This window comes from Micrasema longulum, unplaced genomic scaffold (genome assembly GCF_059751315.1).
Source record: "Micrasema longulum isolate JH-2025_06_02 unplaced genomic scaffold, ASM5975131v1 h1tg000721l, whole genome shotgun sequence".
In the NCBI taxonomy this organism is placed as follows: Eukaryota; Metazoa; Arthropoda; class Insecta; order Trichoptera; family Brachycentridae; genus Micrasema; species Micrasema longulum.
This window is the reverse complement of record NW_028277917.1, coordinates 144,518-166,956: the sequence shown is the minus strand read 5'-3', so window position 1 is coordinate 166,956 and position 22,439 is coordinate 144,518. Positions and strand designations below refer to the sequence as shown.

The 22,439-nt window shown below is 31.2% G+C and overlaps 1 protein-coding gene across 1 annotated transcript in view; it reads left to right on the top strand.

Moving 5' to 3' along the window:
- The first annotated feature begins 1,153 nt into the window (after positions 1–1,153).
- LOC148279472 (uncharacterized) overlaps positions 1,154–22,439 on the top strand; it is a 36,323-nt gene continuing 15,037 nt past the window's right edge. Inside the window, exon 1 of the mRNA XM_088229897.1 lies at positions 1,154–1,286. Coding sequence (XP_088086023.1) covers positions 1,237–1,286 — 50 coding nt within the window. The 5' untranslated portion in view covers positions 1,154–1,236. The remainder of the gene's footprint in view (positions 1,287–22,439) is intronic.

Genomic DNA, 22,439 nt, shown 5'->3' with positions numbered 1-22,439 from the left:
TAGTTTTTTCTATTATTTTAGGTTGGAACATGGAAAAGTCACGAATATTAGATATTTTTTCCGTTCGAGTTTACTTCCCTCAATTGTGTTAAAAAGTAAAAATCTATTTGACCTCGCCTGTACAGCGGTACCTATTTTTATTTATTTGCACGCCGCATCTTTCTCTTAAAAATATTCACTAATAGTCATTAAAGAGCGAACATAAAGTAAAAATGTTTATTTATTATTCAAATTGAGATATTATTTATCTCCAAAACAGGGTTGAGGGAGTATCCTGCGATCGTTTATTTTTCCACAATTCAAAATAAAGGGTTACATTTAACAAAGGCCATTTTCATTTGCCTTCAGTAAACAAACAGCCTTTTCCATTGAAAATTTTGTTTGGGTGATGGTTTTATAATGGTAATAAAGGTTCAGTGTTAATGACAGAAATTAATTTTTGAGTAGAAAGCATAAGCATTACTGTATTAAGGGGTTACTGTTAATAGACTCTTCTCGTCTCAGAGTTATTCTGCTACCTCTATAATATTATTTGGGTCACGGGAGTTTGAACAAAAGAATACAATAATCTACTAAAATGTTTTTGTCGTTGTTTTCATTTTATAGAGCGAAATATCCGAGAATCTTTGAATTCCATTTATCACAAATATTTTCACTATTTTATTGTACATTATTAACCTTTCGACGACCTCGTATTACCTGCTTTTTCTGAAATGTCTTTTGATTTCAAATATCAAAAAACATTATATTTTCATGGAAGGTCAAAAAAAGCAAATATTTTCAACAATCTTGCTGAAAAACTATGTCCAAGTCGAATTATATTTTAATATCGTCGGCTGAATGCTAAAGTCGCAAATCTAAAATTTTGGATAATTTCAGTTAAATTCAACACAAAATAATACTCATTATCACCAAAGCAATTTATTCGATATTGTGTAATAAAAACTATAATATCAAGCTTGGCAGTTTGGTACGAATATGAATAGAGTTGTAATACCGACTTTAAACTTCAAACCTCAATTCTCAAATTATACTGATATGCAATTTTGGCAATGACCACAATATAATATTTTAGTTTAAGTTAATTTTCGTGTAGTAAGCTATATAACTATGCGTTATTTTATGTGTGTGTTTCTTTTTCTTTCAGTTGAAGTAATCTTCCTGATATGGGGTATCCGGCTGTGCATAGTGGTCAGGAAAGCTCCGTCAGAATTCAATGAAAGTCGTTTCATATCAATGGCAATCTACAACGAGTTTCTTCTGTCTGTATTCCTTAATATATCTATGTAAGTATTATCATATCATAATTGCAGTTTATTGGGAAAAAAGGGTTTGTCATATTATGAGCTTACATATGATGTATGTACATTACAATTTTAAGTTGAGTCGCACATATCACTGTTAACAAAGATTAAAAAGTATGTTTTTAAGCATATATAAAGAAGTAAAAAATCAAATCAATTGAACAAAATATATAACATTAGATTCAAAACATACTTAAAATATTCTAAAACGATATACAGGTGTTCTTTAAAACCTGTCACGTCCGAAACCACGATGATGAGTATGAGCAAGACATATTGGCACATTAAAATATTTTTTTAGAACGAATAATTTTTTTTTTAAATATATTTAAAAAAAACAAATGGTTGCTAACTTCTGCAGGGGAGAAACAATGAGGGGGAAGGGGGAGTCTGACACACCGTTAACTACGCGGCCGTGCCCCCTTCGCTTCTCCCCTGCAGAAGTAAGCAACCATTTGTACTTTTTTATATTTTTTTTTTACAAATTTTATTCGTTCTAAATACTTTTTTTTAATTCGTGATAATTAATACATCGTTTCTGAACCGAATCTGTGACAAAAAGTTATTAATAAATTGCTTTATCTAGTTGCCATTTCTATAGAAGACGCAATGATTTTCTTTGAAAATAAATTCAAAAATAAAATCCACTATTTGGTTTTCTAAATAAGCCATAAAGATTAATAAACATTTCAATATGAGGATCAGTCAAATACTAATGCCTCCTATTTTTTTCTCCTTTAAACTTTCATGAAATTAAAATGCAATTACATAGGTTGAAAACCAAATTATTGACGATTAATTTGTCGCTTTTTAATATTACCTACGTCCATTTCCACAGTTTTGAGCCAGCTTTTATTAAGAGCATGTATTCCATTGTGGTTAAAAGAATACCCCAGTTGTCAAATAATCGTCATCACACTGCCTTGACTGAGGCAGAGAATGCGACACAATTCATTTGTTGTTATCCGGCGATCAACGCGAATGATGTTATTGACTCCCTGAATGTTGCGTGGAATCACTGTAGTCAACATCCTGCCACTCCGCTTTTTGTCAGCCAACGATGCTGGTCTTTTAGCTTCGTTACATTTCCTATCAAAATCATTTTATAATTTTATTCCTGTTGAAAGATGGCAAAATTTGAATAATAATATGTTGGGTTTTAGGCATATTGAGTTGTATATTATATCACCGGATTTTTCGGCTATTTTTTAACATTTTGAATAAACACTCTATGGTGAAAATAAAATCCTGGATTAACACACACACATCTACTGATACTTGCATTAGGCTTGTAAACTAAAATTCCGATTTTTCAAATCACATCAAACTTAAACTTGCCGTTCGTCAAAATTTATTAAGATTCATTAATCAGTGTAGAGACCATTGCAGGAGACTGCTGCGAGATATTGCATAGACTTATGTATTAAAGCGTGTTTTCCAGATGTTTATTGAAATATTGTTTAATAATATGCATGCTTCCAATTTCCTTTATGATGTATCGCAACTCAACACAGGGTTTTTGGCCTCATAAAGTTAGGGATACGTTTTTTTTTGTGATATATGTATTTGTATAATCAAATAAAAATTTTAATTGGTTAAAAAAATTTAATAAAAATATTTCCAGTGAAATATTCATTAACTGCAGCGTTGATAACAGCGTTCTCTCAGATTTCCTATCAAAGTAATATTTTTTTCGCAGAAAAAACATTGCATTCATATCTTTATCTGCGAATTCCAATTCAAGTATTGTTATACTATCGATTTTCAAACAGCGACGTCTCTGGGGTCTCATTTCTCATCCGTTTTCAAACTCTCTTCCTTTTCACTCGCCGTTTCCAGTTTTGTAGAAACCCCAACTTTAATAATAGTGTAGCCATAAAGATCATTCAGTTTATATTACATCCATTTTCTTGAAAATTTATTTTCAACTTTAAATTTTTATTTTCTTTTGTATTTTCCTGATTCCGTACAACTCTGGTAGTTGAATCAATGGCGTAATATTGGGCTGAAATAAAAATACATAATAAGAACCATTCTTTTATTTTCTGGTCTAGACTTTGATGAATGAGCTTGATTGTCTTATTTTCGAATATCTATCTTACTACGGTGCAAAAATACCTTAAATACATTAAAAAGTATTTCTTAGTTTTTAATATTTATTTATTTTATTGGATAAACAAACAGTATGTACAAAATATATTGAAAATTTCTTTGTATATTGGTGTAGGATACCCAAGCACACGCCAAAAAAATGGTTTCCACTTAAGACAATAATTCAAATTATGTTAAATATAACAATGTAAAAAATAAGAAATGATAAAGACGTATATAATAATAAAATTAATTAAATATCTGATTTTTCAATATTTTGATGACTTTTGTTTTAAATTTACATTTATTGTCATGAAAAATATCAGCCTCGGTTAATCTATAATCTATAGTTATATTGCTCGCATATTCTCGATATCGTTGACAGTTTTAAGTAGTTCGTTGACGCGTTGTCTATGTAAAACAGAAGATTTTGTCTTGTCGGTCTAGGTGGCACATGAAATGGAAGTCTTTCATTTTGAAGTGAGTTTATTCTATGATTCAACCGGTAGTCGTCCTGTTTAAAGAAATATGAAATACTTAAGGTAAAAAACATAATAAATACTTCATCAACATCATCATCAAACCCTTATTTTCACCTGGTGGTGCACAGGATACTGCATTTTTAAATAAAATGTAACGTATCTTAATAATATATTACAGAAATGTAAGTGATCAGTCTTACGCTTCAAGTGCCAGTCCAATGACAATGAAATATCGATTTTAAAGGTTGTTCAAACCACACTATTTAATTGTTTCTGGACTGGCACCGAAAGCGTACGACTGATCACTTTACCTTCATGCACTGAAATACGGTGCATTTAATTTACCAATGCAGTACCCAATGGTGCGGAAAGGTAAAGTAACATGACAAGATATTGTTTTAACTGTATTTGTTTGTCGGTGTTTCAAAGATACATTTTGTACAACAATGTTTCGAGTATGTCCAAATGCTTGCAGACTTGCTGGCTTGTTTTCTGGCGTTGCCTAGTAGGTGAATAAGTTCAGCCGGATGAATCTCACCCACATGATAAAGATTTCAGCTCTTTTACTTCACAATAGTCAACGGATGGAAGATTTGATAAAATGTGGATGTTCAAACATAGGCAGAATGGTGAACAATGATCAATCAATTACAGCGTTATTATGTGTTGCGATAGATTTACCGGTTTCCGGATGGCGACAGGTACGAGGTTCTCCTTTTAAATGTCAGGAAAACTCACCGTCTTGAGCTCGTGACGTCACGTGTGGTATAATTTCAAAATTGCAAAACTAAAAACAAACATAACCAAGATAAAACGTGGCATAAATTCTTTATTTTTTAAATTTTTAACTTAGTTTGATAGCCTGTTAACAAATAATAGAATAAATAAAAGAGTGAAAATGTTCAACGAAATTTTTTTAAATACTTAGATTACAAAAACAATAAAACGCTTTACACTTACAGCTAATCTGCCAAACAAATTTGAATTTTTACCTTTGAAAATAGACGCACTATATCTGAATTATGTTAATTATATAAATTATTAAATAATAAAGTAGACTCTTTTAACCTACTCCCCAAAGTTAATCTTAATGTCCCCTTTTGCATGACAAGAAATAAATATTTATTCCATCTGCCAGTCTGTAGCACTAACTATGCACAACACTCTTTCCTCTATCGTTCTTGCGCTAACTATAACGGCTTTTTTTTCATCTATTGATATATTCAACACGCCCTTTAATTTGTTCAAAAATAAATTAAAACTGATTATTTCTGGCTGCGATACGATCCCACTCGCTATTTAATGATGCTCACACTTACACACACCTGAACACTTACTCCCACATACACACAAACACACCTATACACTTTCTCTCTTACATATACACATAAACAAGTATATACATGGATGTGTGTGTGTATGTATATGTATGTATGTTGTATGTGTACTTTTATATGCATTTTTACTTCTTTTTTTATTGTTTTATATTTGCTCACTATTTTTTATTCTTATCTTCCTTCCCTATTTTCCCATCCCACTTCCTTTCACTCCTAGCGAACTGTACGTTTTGTTTCTTCATATTTTTGTTTCTATATGAAACCCATTATAATTGGTCTTGTTATTTGTTGTTTTTTCTTTATGTATTGTTTATAACAATGACTGTGTTGGTTTCAAAAAAATAAAATAATAATAATAATATTTTAAAAAATGGAAAAAAATAAACACACCCTTTGGTTATACCACAATTTAGTATGTATGATTTTTATTTAGAAACTACCCTGGTCTGTCCTTAAACCGTATCTTTTTTATGTTATTATATCATTGTCGACTGTTTGTTTCTTTAAAATAAATAAATAACTAATGAACTTGCTCAACTTGACAAATATCAGCGATGTTTCTAAGCCGTGAATTTACCAAAAATATTTTTTCTAACAAACAGTAAGGCTTGTCCTGAGAATCTTTTACTCCGCTTCTTAATTTAAACCGAAAATATATTTTTCGGTCGATTAAAAATACTTTATGGCGGTTCAACTAACTTTGTAATGACTACCCGCGGCTAACGTGGCCGTGTTTAAACATTCGGATGGCAGTCGTTTTTAACGTCCTCGTTTGGCTTTATGGATATTGTTTCCCATTCAAACATTACTCAAGATGTCTAACGGTAAGCTGGTGATATTATTGAAATATTTTATGGATTCGTACAGCAATAAAGAAGCGTTTCATAGGAATTTATTGGCAAATATGGTTTATTTAATTGAGCCCCTTTATAATTCAGTGAAGCTTAAGATAGTTTATGTCCTATAACATTTTTTGTGATTGAGTTTCGCAGATTTACCCGCTACAGTTTTATGACATTTATTTTATGTAAATAAGACGAAGTAAAAGATGTTTCTTTGATAAAAGGGCTTAAAAAACTTGTTGGTGAATATTTGTAAACCACTTACCGGTTATCTACCGGTTTTGAGACGTACCCGTCTCTTCGCCAGGACACAAACTATACTGACATGCAAAGCCCACTTTACATGAACCTTTACTATCGTTGCAAAAAAATATGAAACCAACGTTTTGATAGGACACATGCTCTAAAAAGCTAACACTCACATGCACTGAGTGTAATTTTTTTTTTCATCTTGTGGGAACAAAAGTTAAGCAAGGAGTATTACCCTTTAAATGGAACATTATGTAAGGGACTATATTGAAATGTTATATGATTATTTGTTAACATTATTTTCTAAATCCTTCCTAATATGAAATATTTCCATATTATTTACTTTTGATCTTTTTGTATTTGTATTTAAGATTTTAACTTTTATTAAGGTCATGATTATAATGAGGAACTTTAGCCCTACGGCAAATTGTTTTCAAACGTCACTGATTTATATAAATCAACCAATGATGAGAGAGTTATGGAAGATATCCGGTTTGCTTGCCGTGAATGGACCAATGGGCAGAACTGATCGAGAATAAGCGGAAGAGAACCTCTGACGTCACACGCGGAGTTATTTCAGCAATATAAAACTTAAAGAATCGAAACACTAATAATACGTCATGTAAAATTTGAAAACAAAGTTTTGACTTAGTTTAATAGTCTTTTTTTTTAGAAAAAAGAATATTTGCGTTCTTATGATTTACCCAAATATTTGATTTTTACGGCCATTTTCAACGAGTTGTAAATAACTCACTTTAGAAAATGGAAATAAAGTTGGAGTAGAGTCGGATTCAAACCACGGACTATTGGTCCGTGAGTTCGAGGCACTAGCCACAGTACCACAACCCGATTTAAGTCTAGTGACAAATAAAAAAAATTAAAACAGCACTGAACTTCCTCGTTAATAAGGTGATTTGCGAAATTCGTTTATTGATGTGCGTAAGATTCGTACACCTACAGTCTAGACTCTAGACGGCAATGCCTGAAAATTCTTTTCCTAAACATCTTCATAGAAAAAATGTCATGTCAACCATGTTGGAAATCGAACCAAGAGCCGCTTACGTGGTAAATGTGGATGTTACACATTTTAATGGTCCAATTAACCAGCCATTTGTATGTCATAAGGCCTTTAAATAACATATTCCAGAGTTTCTTCTTTTTCTTCTTTAAATACCAGACGCTGGTGCATGATAAGTCTCCATTCCTCCCAGTCCTGGACCGAATTAAGGGTATGTCTTGGTTCAAAGTTCAGAATTCCAAAAATATTCCAATTTTAAAAAAACACAATTCACTGACCACGTGACGGACAAACATAACATACGTCATTATCATCATTTAATTATCCGCACTGAGTGGTGCATAGGACACTGAATTGGTACTCCAATTGCAGCGAAGAAGGTAAGGTATTCCGTTTTAAGCTTCAGGAGCCCGTCCAAGATCTGTGGAACTATTTAACAAATATTTTACATCCACCCTGCCCGGAATCAAACTAAGGACCTCAAGCATGCTAGGCAGACACGTTAACCACTACACAATGAGAGACTTATCACTTCAGTTATCTCTAGACTTATCCACTCGATTTTGTTTTTCAAGACTTTTACCGGTCATCGAGTCGAAAGCACTCATCCAGGGTTCGGGTTCTATTTCACACTCAGAATTTTATTCTTCATTCGCCCGGACGCAGAAATACATACTGCTTTATTAATATTCAAGTATGTTAAAAAATGCATTGTTCGTTAAACTAATCTTAATTTATTGTTATTCCGTATGAAATATTACTTTCAGAATTTATGTTTTCACAAAGTTTGTAGTTTTGGCTGAAAGCAATCACTTATTGTGTGATGAATGACGTTCAAACACGTCTTCTGGTGTTACTAGCCGCAAGTTATAATAATACACGTCGCGTGTTGACAGGCTCTAGCCACCCACATTGGTACAGGTCGCAGACTACTTTAGCTATAGATGGACAAGGAAAACCTCGCTGCTTTTCAGTTATAGCAACAGAGTTAACGATGGGAATCCGCTTTCATGAGCTTTTGTTATGAGTTCTTAGGCAGAGGCGTAGGTACTCATAAGTACACTTTACGAAAGAAGGTGTATCGTCCTTCACTCACATTACACCCAATTTCTCAATTAAGGCAGATTTTATTTTATTTTATAAACACATACGGCAAATCTGCTTTTTACCAAAATTTATAATATTAACATATTTGTCTTTTTTTTAAAAACATAAATTATCTTTTATCCGAGATTTATAAACAAAAATTAAACCTTTACATTATACAACAAATTCAGTAGAAGTTTAAATACTTTAAGAATAAATGTACAAATCAAAATAAAATATTTTAAATTCATATAACAAGAAAGTCATTAAGTACTGTTTCATCTGTATCTGGGCAAAGTGAACAGAAAATTGTGTTTATTATGAAATGTATAAATAAATAAATATAATAACCATTCACTATCATGGAAAAAGTTCAAAAGGTTTGTTATATAGGAACAATACTCTATATATCCGAAACGTGGAATAACTATTTTCGAGTTCATGAAGTTCTTTTCAACACGGCATTACAAGTATACACTGCCCGTTAATTGTTGCTACAAAATGGTGGCACCTGTCTAGTAATTCTTCCAGGCACCCTGAACTTAGAAATAACAGTTCAGTTCAACCCTATATTGAATTTACAATTTTGAACAAGTAATTAAATTTTACAGATAAAAATAAAAAATTGCCAAGCTTCAAAAGTCAAATTACATTTTCGGAATTTCAAAAGTTTAAATATTCATCAAAATCGCTCAATGGTGCACGTGTAGTTTTAACTGAAATGTAAAAAAATATATGTATAAAAATGTTTGTGTTTGTTTATTTATAAAATGACAATATATTGTCAATGAAATCTGTAAGCAACGATACGTTATCTATCAAATTAATATCATTAATACATCTGTAACCATGTGATTCTCGACACTTTGTTGTGTTAAACATGCAACTTTTTAATCCCTGTCTCGATTTGATTAGTTGAATTTTGAATTGATTGATTGGTTGGTTAATTTATTTACTTCATTATTTAATATAAACTAAAACAATCGCTAGTTTTATCAAGGTCGATCCACGTACTCATGTTATGGTTACGAATTTCGACACGGACATAACGTAATTTTTTATTTTTTTGACCTTTAAAGACTTTAATTTTTACGAATTAAAAGGAGGAAAGAAAAAAATATCTAACTGCAATATTTCAGTATTTATTAGAGATAGACATACAAAACGTGTACTATTTTTTTAAGTATAGAAATAAAAAATTACAAAACTAAGTAAATAAAGTTGTTAGTTTTTATGCGATAAAATTCTCTCGGCTGTTTTTGTAGTTAAAAAATATGGTACGAGGTTTGAAACGCTTTTTACTACGCCCCTGGTTCAGAGTACATTTTGTTAGACGAAGATTTCGCTTTTTGCACACTAAAATTCGACGTCCAATTTGTGACTCTTCTTCCGGAACACTTGCTCTTACCAATAAATGGCAACATTTGTTGAAGTTTTCACTGGCAGTGCATTCAAAGAGTGTAATATATCTACTTACGTCAAATAATAGTAGACATTCAAGTAAACGAAGTCGCTTTAAACTGATTTCTGTATTTCATTTCTAATAAAACGACTGTAAAATCAATATTTATTTCAACGTGAATAAATAAATCATTCAACAATTGTAATTAATTAACTTTTATTGAATTTGTAGCAAATTGGCAGAATCCCAAATCAAATGCTTTAATAAGTACGTAGACCACGAGGCGGATTGATCTTCACGCAATTTCCTATTTCAGGATTTTTGTTCAGAGTGGTTATTTAGTCGGAAACACTTGTCCAAGGTTTTAGTTCTACTTCACTAACATACTTTTTTGTTTTTTAACTGTTTATGTTGGTAATAAGAATTATACGGAAAATATCGTTTTTTAGTTTGACTACTGGCTTATGGCTGGATTGTTTGTTTTGGAGCGAATTCCTTTTGTACAGCTTAATAATATAGTTACCTTAAAGGATTAACTACGGGAGTCAAATTCGAAATGTTCAAGAAACAATCCATAAAGAACTTTCAATGTGAAATAACGTTTTTAAATAAAAGTATATATTAAAATAGCGATGATGTTTTTTTGCATTAAAACAAAGTGAAATTCAGTTTTTCATTTCAACTTAAAAAGGCACTTTTACGAATAAAGTGGACTTAGATGCTTTATTCACGAATAAAATAGCTTAATGCAATAATTTTTGCATTTTTAACTTCAAACGGAAAAAACTTGACTCCCGTTTTTATCCTCTAAGGTTGTCCTTCAAGGTGTATTTTAAATATATTTCAATAAAATCAACAACCTTATTTGATCGATTAAATATATTATATATATTGCAAGATATCAACAACAATAAAATCAATTATTTTGAGACCCAGTGTTCTTTCAAAATTAACCTTAAACAATTTATAAAGTTTTTTTATATTTATCAAATGACATAATTTTTCAAAAAATTTCAATTTCATTGTTCGTATTCACATGAATGTATTTAGGTTGGAAAGGATTAACCACCCAAACACGAAGAAGGCGTAAATTAAAGCTTAAATGGTTCTAGAAGTATAATATTATATAAGATGTTACAAAAATATTATTAATATCTCTCGTATTGAAAATATGTTGAATGACAAAAGCATATTTTATTAAGTTATCGGCCATCTTAGCCAATAAATTAACCTAGTCATCCAATCGCACGAATACCGAAGTCGCTTTTTCTCTATCGATAGCTGAAATAATAAATTGGTTTCCTCTTAACGAGGAGCATTCAATAAATTAATTAATATCGTGCTTATTTGATATGAAAGGAAGAAATACACTTTATTATTTTCTTTTCTTCAACCCTTCGGACGAATTTTCTCTTCCAAAATGCATTATTATAATACATATAACGAAAAAATCATTTCTGAAAAAAGTATTTTAAGATAAAAAATTTATTGGAAAAAAATAATATTTTACATGATGTAAAATGGATAGTTTTCTATGTGTAGCGATATTAAATCAACCGATTAAAAATGCTGTCTATCACACGACACGTGTAGTGGTAAGCGTGTATCCCTGCATTAGTTTTTAGGTACAATTTCTGGCAAAATTTAAAAAAAAATGTTTCATAAAATATTTACAAATAATACCTTTTAATTTAAATTCTGCGGCAATTCGTCGGCAGATTCTTTGAAAATTTTATTGAAATTTATCGAAAATGAGTGGGAAAACATATTTTAAAAGGTAATATGAAAATCTAGTCTATTACAGGGCTTATGACCTGAATCGATTGTAATACTGTGTAACATTTACCATTCTACCTAAGTTTAAGCATCCACATTTCCTCAACTCTTCGATTTTTCAACTTTTATTAAGAAAACATGTGAAATCTTTACTGATGAGGGTAGGATTCATGTTTTTTTTTTAGTTCATTTAGGAAAAAATAAAATATACGTTTACAATATTACTACTAAATACAATATTTTATATTTATTTACATACATAAGTTTATTGTATATTATTTAAGACATAAGTCCCAACTCCATGGGACTAAAAGTCCTGTGTTGAGGTGGGACTAGCAATTAGTTGACACAGACACATGAATATATCACCACAAATATAGGATCAGAAATATACAAAAAAATAAATTTTAATGCATATATATATGGCACATCAATATAGTAAACAGTAAACTCAAACATTCGGAAAATCATCGAGGAGTTTTCTACTCAAATCCCTCCCACTATGGAAAATCCAGTCCTTAACTACTTTCTTGAAAATAGTATTTGTTCTTGATAGCTTAATACGCTCTTCCAAAATATTGAACACTCTCGGTGCGATAAATAAGAGATGTCTCTGAGCAAAAGTCGTACGGGTTTTGGGTATGACATAATTCATGCTCTGGGAAAACCTCGTACGGACATTTTGCTGAGGCCTCTCTTTTATTGTTCGACCAGAAGTGTGTAAGCGCTTCCTTTAGGTACAGTTGTCTCATATCCACCTTCATGCATTGGAACAACTGTTCTGACTGGTATGTTGGAGGGCGCCGGAATATTAACTTAATAAATTAATGAATTATTTCACCTACTAGAGAATGCCTGAAAATACTTTTCATTTTATTCTTCTTGTTGGCCCAGTTGGTTTTATCAATAATGTGTTAAGATTGTTTAAATGTTTGTAGACAAGAACTGGATTTCACAATCTGAGAAATTACTAGATCAACGTACAGATAAGGGAATAGAGAAGTCCAGGCATTTGCAGGACAAGTAACTTCCTTCCCATGGAAGAAATCTAGCCTGTCTGCAAACATTTGGTCATAATCGAAACGTTATTGAATTATTTATTGAGTTTTTCTACTGACATTTCTTGGTGGAACTGCATTTTAATTATAATAAAAAAAATACTTTATAGTTTTATTCCACTTTTATTTCATATTTTTTTATTTCATAAAAGTGGAATAAAACTATAAAGTATTTTTATTATTATAAGTTATTGAATTAACTAACTGATAAAAGAAGAAGCATAAAAATTGGGAAATTGTTTTCAGGCGTTGCCCAGTAGGTATGTGAATTGGTCCAGCCAGATAAATCTCACCCACATGATAAAGGTTTCAGCTCTTTTACTTCACAAAAGTCAACAGATGGAAGAGTTGAGGAAATGGAGATGTTTAAACATGGGCAGAATGGTAAATGTTACACAGTGTGTATAATGGTAGCTCATAAACCTTGTAAATGCTAAGACTTCCATATTCCCTTCTCGGAATTTGTTTTCCCCTCTGTGTTGCAACAAATTTGGATTATGATGTTTTAATTGTATTTTCAAAAAGTATGGTAACTTTCAAAACCTTATTCTAAACTCTGAATTTTTGTTTAAAATTAAATTCATAGAAATTGAATTTATAATGTGCAACGAGTCGCATAAAATACGTAGGTAACCACAAAATGCAGTGAATACGATGTATTGTCAACAATAAACAAGGTAGGTATGACAATACGCGTACGCTGGTTCAAAATGAATATACATAACATCATATGCACCAACATAATATATGAATAATATGAATAACACAAAAGTTTGATATAGTTCGAATGATAAAAATCAGACGTGCAAAAGTTGGCTATAGTGCGGGAATGCATAAATATATTAAAATATCCTTTCAGTAGTAATGTTTCAGTAGTAGTAGTAGTAGCATGTAGGGATAGAGAGGAATGGAGAGGAAGAAGCGGGCAAAGACAATTAATTACTATTGGCTATTTTGATAAATTTGTAGTTAAGTTTTCCTGTTAAGTATCCATAATACGGTTAATTGTGGTGTTTTTTGTCAAATTTGTTCTACATTTAGGTATATGGAAAAGTTGGGTATAACGCGTTTGCCTCTGTGGTACCTTAAGATGAATGCGGGTAACCAATTCAAGGGAATCTATTTTGTCAGAAATTATACTGGTGAGTAACATTATATCAGCTGTGGTACGTCTATCAGCAAGAGTTCGAATGCTTTGAAAAGTGGGCGCTTGGCGGTAATCTGTAAGATTGAGATGCAGTCTCAATCAGTCAACAGTTTAAGTTTTTTATAAACATTTTTTTGAATTCTTTCTATTGAAAATTTTCCTTGAAGTTGGGCGGCATTAATGAGATAATAAGTAAGCATAATAAAATCAAATTAAAATAAATAATTTAAGGATAAATATTTTTTTTATTACGAAAAATATGTAAAGGGTTTGAACGTGTGGATATACATACATAAGCTGTCCATATTATGTATTATTTCGAGGCGAATGAGGAACTCCAGCCCTTCAGAAAATTGGAAACAAAAAATGTCTTCTTAAGCGCGGTACAAATAAGAGCATTCAGCTTTATGGCAAAGTTTCTTGAAAATGTTTAAAAAATAATAATAAAAAATATTTTAATAAAAACAAACTATTTTGAACGACGTTACTTCATATGAATCGACCAATGATAAGAGAGTTGTGAAAGATTTCCAGTTTCAAGACCGAGAAGAAGCGGAGATAACTAGAGGCGTCACACGCGGAGTAATTTCATAAATACAAAACTTCAAAAAATCAAAGCGCTGACAATACGATACATATTGTTTTTTATTAAATATGGCTTTGTTCAATAGTCTTTTAAAAGAGTAAAAATAAACACTGAACTTCCTCATGCAATTGTAAATGAAGAATCTCATTTTGCGCGTTATAAGATTTAATATAAAGCTTGTTTTATTGCGTCACATACCAGATGCCGAGGATAATTCTTTTTTGTTCCATAAGCTCTCAATAGACTGGGAAACGCGCTCGCAATATATTATTTCGTGTGTGTGTGCCTCTCAATTATTCTTATTTCATTTTTCTAGAAAAACCTCGTAAAATACAAATAAAGAAATAATCCACAAACCAATTACTCACTCGTTTGTACGTAGGTACGTTTTTTTTATTAAATTATTTCATATTTTATTTGAAGAACCCATCATTGGAAATTTTATTGATCAGTCTATTAAACAATATCTGTTTTAAAGTATTCAAAAATGCGAACTTTTCCTGTCTTCATAGTTTTATTAAATTTAAGTTAAAATTAAACAACTTCTTAAAGGTTTCAGCTCTTTAACTTCATAAAGATCAACATTTTGTATTAAATAGACTCCATGAAATCGCCAATTTAATAGTTACTCCCACGCATTGGATATATTTTATGTAGAGTATTGTTCCCATAGAACAAACCTTTTGTACTTTTTCAAAGATGGTGAATGGTAATTAAACCTAATAAAAAAATTATTACTTGAATCAGAAACTTTGTAATTTTCTTGTTAATATGCCTTTAAAATGTTTTTTACATAATTTGCTTGTTATATTTATTTTTAGATTATGTTAGACCTTTACTAAATGCGAAATATAATTTAATCCCTAGGGAGTTATTTAGATCTAAATTTGTTGGAACAGAGAGCGAAAACATTTTTGAGAAAGGAATATAGAAGTCTAAGCATTTACAGGGATTATGACCTATCATTGGCTGGTGGCCACTTTACACACTGTGTAACATTCACCATTCTGCCCATGTTTCAACATCCATATTTCCTCAACTCTTCCGTCTGTTGACTTTAAACAAACGACGGGAAAATTAGTTTTTTTTAATTTTTTATTTATTTAGCTTTGTGTACATAATGTTATTTGTACATTGGCGGGCTTATTGCAAAATGGCAATTTCTTCCAACCAACCAATAAAATAAAAGTTTTATTTTTATAATTCAAGTTACAGAACATATTCAATAGAAAAAAATATTAAAAAGCTCAAAGATTTATAAAAATAGAAATAAACTAATTTGTTTATAAATTACCTTAAATCAAAACTATTACTCAATGGGAAAAGGGAAAAAAGAGGAAAAAGGAAAGGAGGAGAGATTAAGGAAAAGAAAGGAGATGTTTCTTCAGACGTGATTTAAACAGAGATAATGTAGTAACATCTTTGATGGTGGATGGGAGATGATTCCACAGTCGAGCCGTATGGACACTATATGAGTAAGAGAAGAAAGAGGAATTGTGGATGGGTATTAAGACAGTGCCTTGAGATTGAGGGTGACAAACAAATTGACTGAATATACTTGGGTTGCAAAGCAGTAAAAAAAGCAGTAAATTTAAATAAATAAAAAAATAATACGCAAATCTTTTGTAAAGATTTTTTTTTTAAAAACCTGTACATTACAGCTAAAAAAAATGTTTTTGCAATGTGCAGATCTGAAAAGAGGCCTTTAACCTTTAAAGCAGATCCGGGTAAGTGGGTGGGGCTTTCAATGTTGACTTTTATGAAGTAAAGGAGCTGAAACCTTTATCATGTGGGTGAGATTCATCCGGCTGAACCAATTCACTTGTTGATTTAACTAACTGGAAAGAAGAAGCATAAACATTGGGAAATTGTTTTCAGACGTTGTCTAGTAGTTGAATTAGTTCAGCCGGATGAATCTCACCCACATTTTTTTATTATTTTTTATATTTTGTAAACAACACAACAAATGTATCAAAATAATAGTTAGAGAGAATAATGCTTAGGTATAAAATGTCGTTTTAGTTGTATTCTAATTAAAGCCTAATTTTTTTACTAGGTATGTCAAAACAGGGTGAGGGTGTGTGTGTGTGTGTGTGTGTCAGTGAGAGAAGGTGCATATATACGTGTGCGAGTGAAAAAGTATCTTTAAAAAAAAATAAGTGAAAATAATTACAGTTTAATTTTTTTTTTTTCAGAATATGATTTTTAAAAGATGTTGCAGAGTCTAGTAAAATGTCGATGTCGGAAGTATCTATTTGATTGTACACGGTCAGGAAACGATTAATGGGTGAATTCGTTGCTGCATTCGTATTGTATTTCATGATAATGGTTTTAGCTCTTTTGATTCACGAAAGGCAACAGATCGAAGGTTGTGGAAATGTGGATGTTTTACCATGGACAGAATGGTGAATGTTCTACAGTGTGTAAAGTGGCAACTTTAACTTGCCAATGACAGGCCTTAAGACTCATTAATGCCGAGACTTCCATATCCCCTTCTCAAAAATGTTTCCCCTCTCTCCTGCAACAAATTTAGGCATATTTTATTTTAGGTTTGCACCACAACAGGGCAAGAGGCCCAATAACAGTGGTGAATTACATCACAAAACACCCAGGCTTGAGAAAAATCACATTTTAAATTTTTGTTTTCTCACCGGGAATCGAACCTGGAACCTTCCGTGCGTGAGTCATGCGTCTTGACCACTACACCACGGAGGCCGCTTATGTTTAGATTTAAGATTTAGTAGACACTGTTTGAATAAAATAGGATAAGATTCATACCTTGCTAAAGAAGCCTCCGTAGGTTTGAAACCAATCGGAAAAAAACATAAAAAAATAGTGGCTAAAACAAAGTTGTTTAATTTTAATTTTAATTATAATAGATTAACACAAATTCATTGTTTCAAACATAAAATATATATCAAATTCGACTAGTTTTTAATTTCACATTAAATAATATATTTTTTTTAACGTATAATTTCTAAAAGTTATACTGTTTTTTCACCCTCCTGTATTTTTTTTCTTTTTGGAGATTGTAGTTTTGCAAGTTAGTCAGACGATATGTATATAATTGTTGTAATTATATTTATTTCAATTAATTTGTTTTACCACAATAACATTACAAATAACAAAATACTTAAGGCTTTGTATTGTTATATTGGAACAACACATCAAACCAGGAACCCTCGAGCAATGGTTCGACATTATTAAGGTATAATACTCTCCAATAGCAAGAGTATTTGCCTCTAGTTTCACTGATGTGAAAGATGTCAATCTGCAAAGTAATAATGTTCAGCTGTTTTACTGCTCTTTAAATCGACATTACCAGAGGTAGAGAACCAGATTTTTTCAGAACCCTCTCTAGCATGAGGGAATATCTCGCCTCGTGCGGACTTCGTATCACTGAGGCACTCTCAAGGCTGGTCCGAACCAACGAGTTGTACGGGATTCTGAGTGAACGAGACTTCGTCAGTGCAAGGTGACATGTTCTCTCGATGCGAGCATGGAAAGTCCATCTGCTTTCATAGATGATGCAAGTAAACATTAACGGGTACCCTATCAATACTTCCTACTCATGGGACCATTACTTCTTTATTCTCTTTTCGCACCTTATAGTGCATAGGGCGCTGCATTGGTACACCAATCGTCCAGAGACTATGAAATATTCTAGTATTTAAAACACTGTTTTAAATAAACAACTCACATCAACCATGTCGGAAATCGAACCCGAGATCTCTTGGCAGGCGAACGCGCTGACCATTACGCCACGAGGCCGACGATTACTACTTTCTATAAATAGTCATCTGACCGTTTTTTTATCTATTTTTTAATTAGATCTACATTGTTTAACTTACCAAATAAATAAAAAACATCTCATAACCCGATTTATTATCTTAACCTTTGTTATAAAACCCGAAATGTAACAATGTCATAAAATCCTTTTAGGGGTCCCAGAGGGTCCTTCCTGGCTTAGAACCCTTGATAGTGGTTGGTTTATTACTGAATTACCGCAATTATTTTGAGTTTAATTAAACTGTCATTCAAGTGTGTTTACTTCGTATGTACAATATTTATAAACATCAACAAAATCTGCTTCATTACTCACATTAATCGTTCATACCAACCATAACAATTACGTTTAATTACATTTATTACTTGAGTTTTATTTTAAAGCATCAAAATTCAGTCAATAAGTTTTTATAAATTATTTGTTATTTTCACATCTTAAAAAAAACATGATTGAATTTCAAACAAACAACAGAAAATAATGATTGAATTTCATTAGAAACAGATTAGTTAGTATCGACGGTAAAAAGACTAAGTGACTGATGCGCCACTGAGGGCGATATTGAGTTATATATACTATTTTACTCAGAATTTTTAGCTGCACTATATGAAGTGACTCTCATTGAGATCGGGCGTAAATTTTGGCGCTTACGTCGGAAAACTCTCTCGTATTACGTTTATAAAATTAGCGGATTTATATTACACGAAACTTGTCTTTTTTAAGAATTATACTTTCGGTCAAGCTATTACCACCGTTTAACTAAATTTTTTTTTATTGCTAAAAGTAATTAATAAAAATAAAAATATATTCGTATTTAACAATTGAGCTTATAAATCAACAAAAATGATTATTATTATTTTGATAATATGAACACGTTAAATAAAAACAATTTTGTTCCTAAACTTTAATATTATACTATTATAATATTATAAATATTAATATATTTTGTCAATTTTCTAAGTATACCGGCTGGATTTTGAGGCAATTATCCTCAAAAATATTGAATGCACCATAAACCAATTATCTTCAAATTGTAAACATCACTGTTAGTAATAAAATCATTTTGCTTGATACATCGCAACAATACCCATGGCGCTTAAGAAGTTTTCATCACCTTGAGAAGAAATTGATGTGGCGTATGAATCCATGACATCTCTCATTTATCGCACCGAGAGTGTTCAATATTTTAGAAGAGCGTATTAAGCTCTCAAGAACAAAAACTATTTTCAAGAAAGTAGTTAAGGACAGGATTTTCCTTAATGGGGGGGATTTGAGTAGGAAACTCCTTGATGATTTTTAGAATGTTTGAATTTACTGTTTTTCATATTGATGTACCATATATATATATGTATTTTTTATTTTTTATGTTTCTGATACTATATCTGTGGTGATATACTCATGTGTCTGTGTCAACTAATTGCGAGTCCCATCTCAACACAGGACGTTTAGTCCCATGGAGTTGGGACTTATGTCTCAAATAATGTACAATAAACTTATGTATGTAAATAAATAAATACAATATGGTTAAGGTCAATTTGCTGAATCACCAGTAGCTTAGAAACCTAAGTATTTACAAGTAACCTATATTTTTAAATATAGAAAAAAAAGTTTTATGATATCCTTACCTACATAGTTTTAGAATTGATTTAAAATGAAAAAAGTTTTTCTCACTTTTCCTGAAAAAAAACTTTGATTGGCTCTCCTTTAAAATTCAATTTATGGCGCATCAATCATTTATCCTTTTTACCGTCGATATGGATATGGATTTTACATTAGATTTATAATTAGTTATTATTTTGGTTTAATGCAATTTTTGTCAATGTGTTAATAGTTGTATCATTTACAACACAGCTCTTTGTTAATTAAAGGTAATTGTGACGTTATGTATTCAAATATTTATCACATACTACGAATTATACAAGTGAAATTATTAAGAATTGAAACGTACGTATTTTATGAATGTAAAAAAAAAACAGTATTTTTAACATACATTTTTCTATTATCAATTTTGTAGTCAGAATAGTCATTATTTATTTTATTATTAACTCTTTTGTGTTTAAAACGTTATTTAAAAAACATACGTGCATTAAAAAAAAAAATATTCAAATTTAAAAAATAAATTAAATAAAAAAGAAACTATTTTACTTCATTCAGGCATGAAAAGATACCCGTTCTAGGAGTCTCCTTTACTTACACACGTGTAAACATCTTAATAGATAAGTTAAACATATTATAAGGACGTCGATTCAAAACTAAGCAGGACATTGTTAAATAATTTTATGGATCCTCCTTCAATATTTTCTCTAATCTAGTCTGTAGCCAACCTTTTGATTTTGTTTTTGTTTTTTCTCCCTAAATTAAAACTTGTAACAGATTATAATATATTTTCGGACCAAGATGAACAAAAATGTTTTGCACCATAATACAATAAAAATACCTATTTAAATGACAGCAGATAAACTGAAAATAATTTAACGTTTTCTAATAGCGTATCTTTATATACCTTTGAAAGCTGCTTTCAGTTTTACCAAAGATGAACATTAATTAACAAATTGGTCTAATTTATTTGGGGATGGCGTAAAGTTGATGTTTACCTGTTGAGTTCCTTTTAAAGAAAATAATTTGTTAAGGTTTCTATCGCAAGATTAGGAACCTTTTACACGACCTTTGAAGCAGCTTTTCCATCGATTTCTATAGGCAATGACCCCAAAGATTCACCCTTAACTTTTGAATCACGACCTTTACATTTGGGAAATCGAAGTATGGAAAACTTGCGGTATGATAGACCTAAATAAACCTCAACACTTTAGCCCTCTCAAACATTTCAGTAAGTTAATGTTAGTGTGGTATATAAGAAATCGGCCACGTAAATAATATTTATTAATCGAAGGCCTTTCACCAAATATATCAGATACTGAATAAACTTTTAGGCACTCTTTGTTCTAAAAAGGCGTAAATATCCGTGTCCAGAAGGACGAATTCATTGAATTTATTTATTTATATATTTAAAAATAAATTAAGACTAATTCTATCTAGCCGCGATACACTGCCACTTGCTTTTTAATGATCCATACGCTCACACACACCTGAACATTTACTCTCACACAATTACACACAAACACACCTTTTACATATATACGCACGCACATATTTAAAAATATACTATTATTTATTTATTTGACACTTTATATACATATACAATATATATATATATATACATATAAGGGCGGGCATATTGCCTTAAGGCAATTTCTTCCTACCTACCCAAACCCTTCAGTTTGAGAAAATTATAAATACATGGACATATTGAATCTTACAATTTTATACAAAAATTAAAAACAAAGATTAACAAATTATATATGTATGATTTTTATTTAGGAACTCCGCTAGTACGTATGTCTTTCAACCTTATACTTATTTTGTCATTTAATCATCGTTGATTGTATGTTCCTGTATAATAAATAAAGAATACAGTTCTGCGTGTGGAATAGAACCAGAATCCTGGACGAGTGCTTTCGACTCGATGACCGCTCTCAGGTAAAAAAATCCTGAATAAGGAGTGGAGATGAGTCCGCCACGTTGTGTAGTGGTTGGTGCGTTCACATACCATTCTTGAGGTCTGATTACTGGCGGAGTCGACGTGAAATATTGATTTCTAGGGTTTTTTATCTGCAGTATTTCATTGTTCTTAGACTGGTGCCTGAAGCGTAAAACTGATCACCCTACCGTCGTGTAACAGATGATCAAATTACGCTGTTTTTGGTTTACCAATGCAATGCCCTATCCACCACCGGGTGCTGAAAGTCAGACAATATGTATGTGGTAAAATATTTTACTGAAATATTGCAGTGTAAAAACATATTTTTAAATAAATATTTCATGTCAATCATGCCGGGAATCCCACCCGTCACCTTACATTTTAATTATTTTTTAAAGTAAACCAAAATACGTACAACTCATAAACCACTCTTGTATATTATGAAAAAAAACAAGTACTTATCTTACGCGTAAATAAAATGTAGGCGACCAAAAAAATATTTCGATTATTTCAGCTCAATAAGTTTTCGTATACGAAATTAACCACCGCAAAAATAAACCAAACAAAAGTACGCTTCGTCGGCAAATATTCCAACATAAAAGAGAATTTAAGATCTACTTTACGCCAATAAATCACACATCGAACTTGTGTCCCTTTGTACTTCACGAGAGGTGCCGAAAACGTAATATAATATTTTGGCGTTCGATCAAAAGAACTTTGCGGTTGGATAAAATATTTA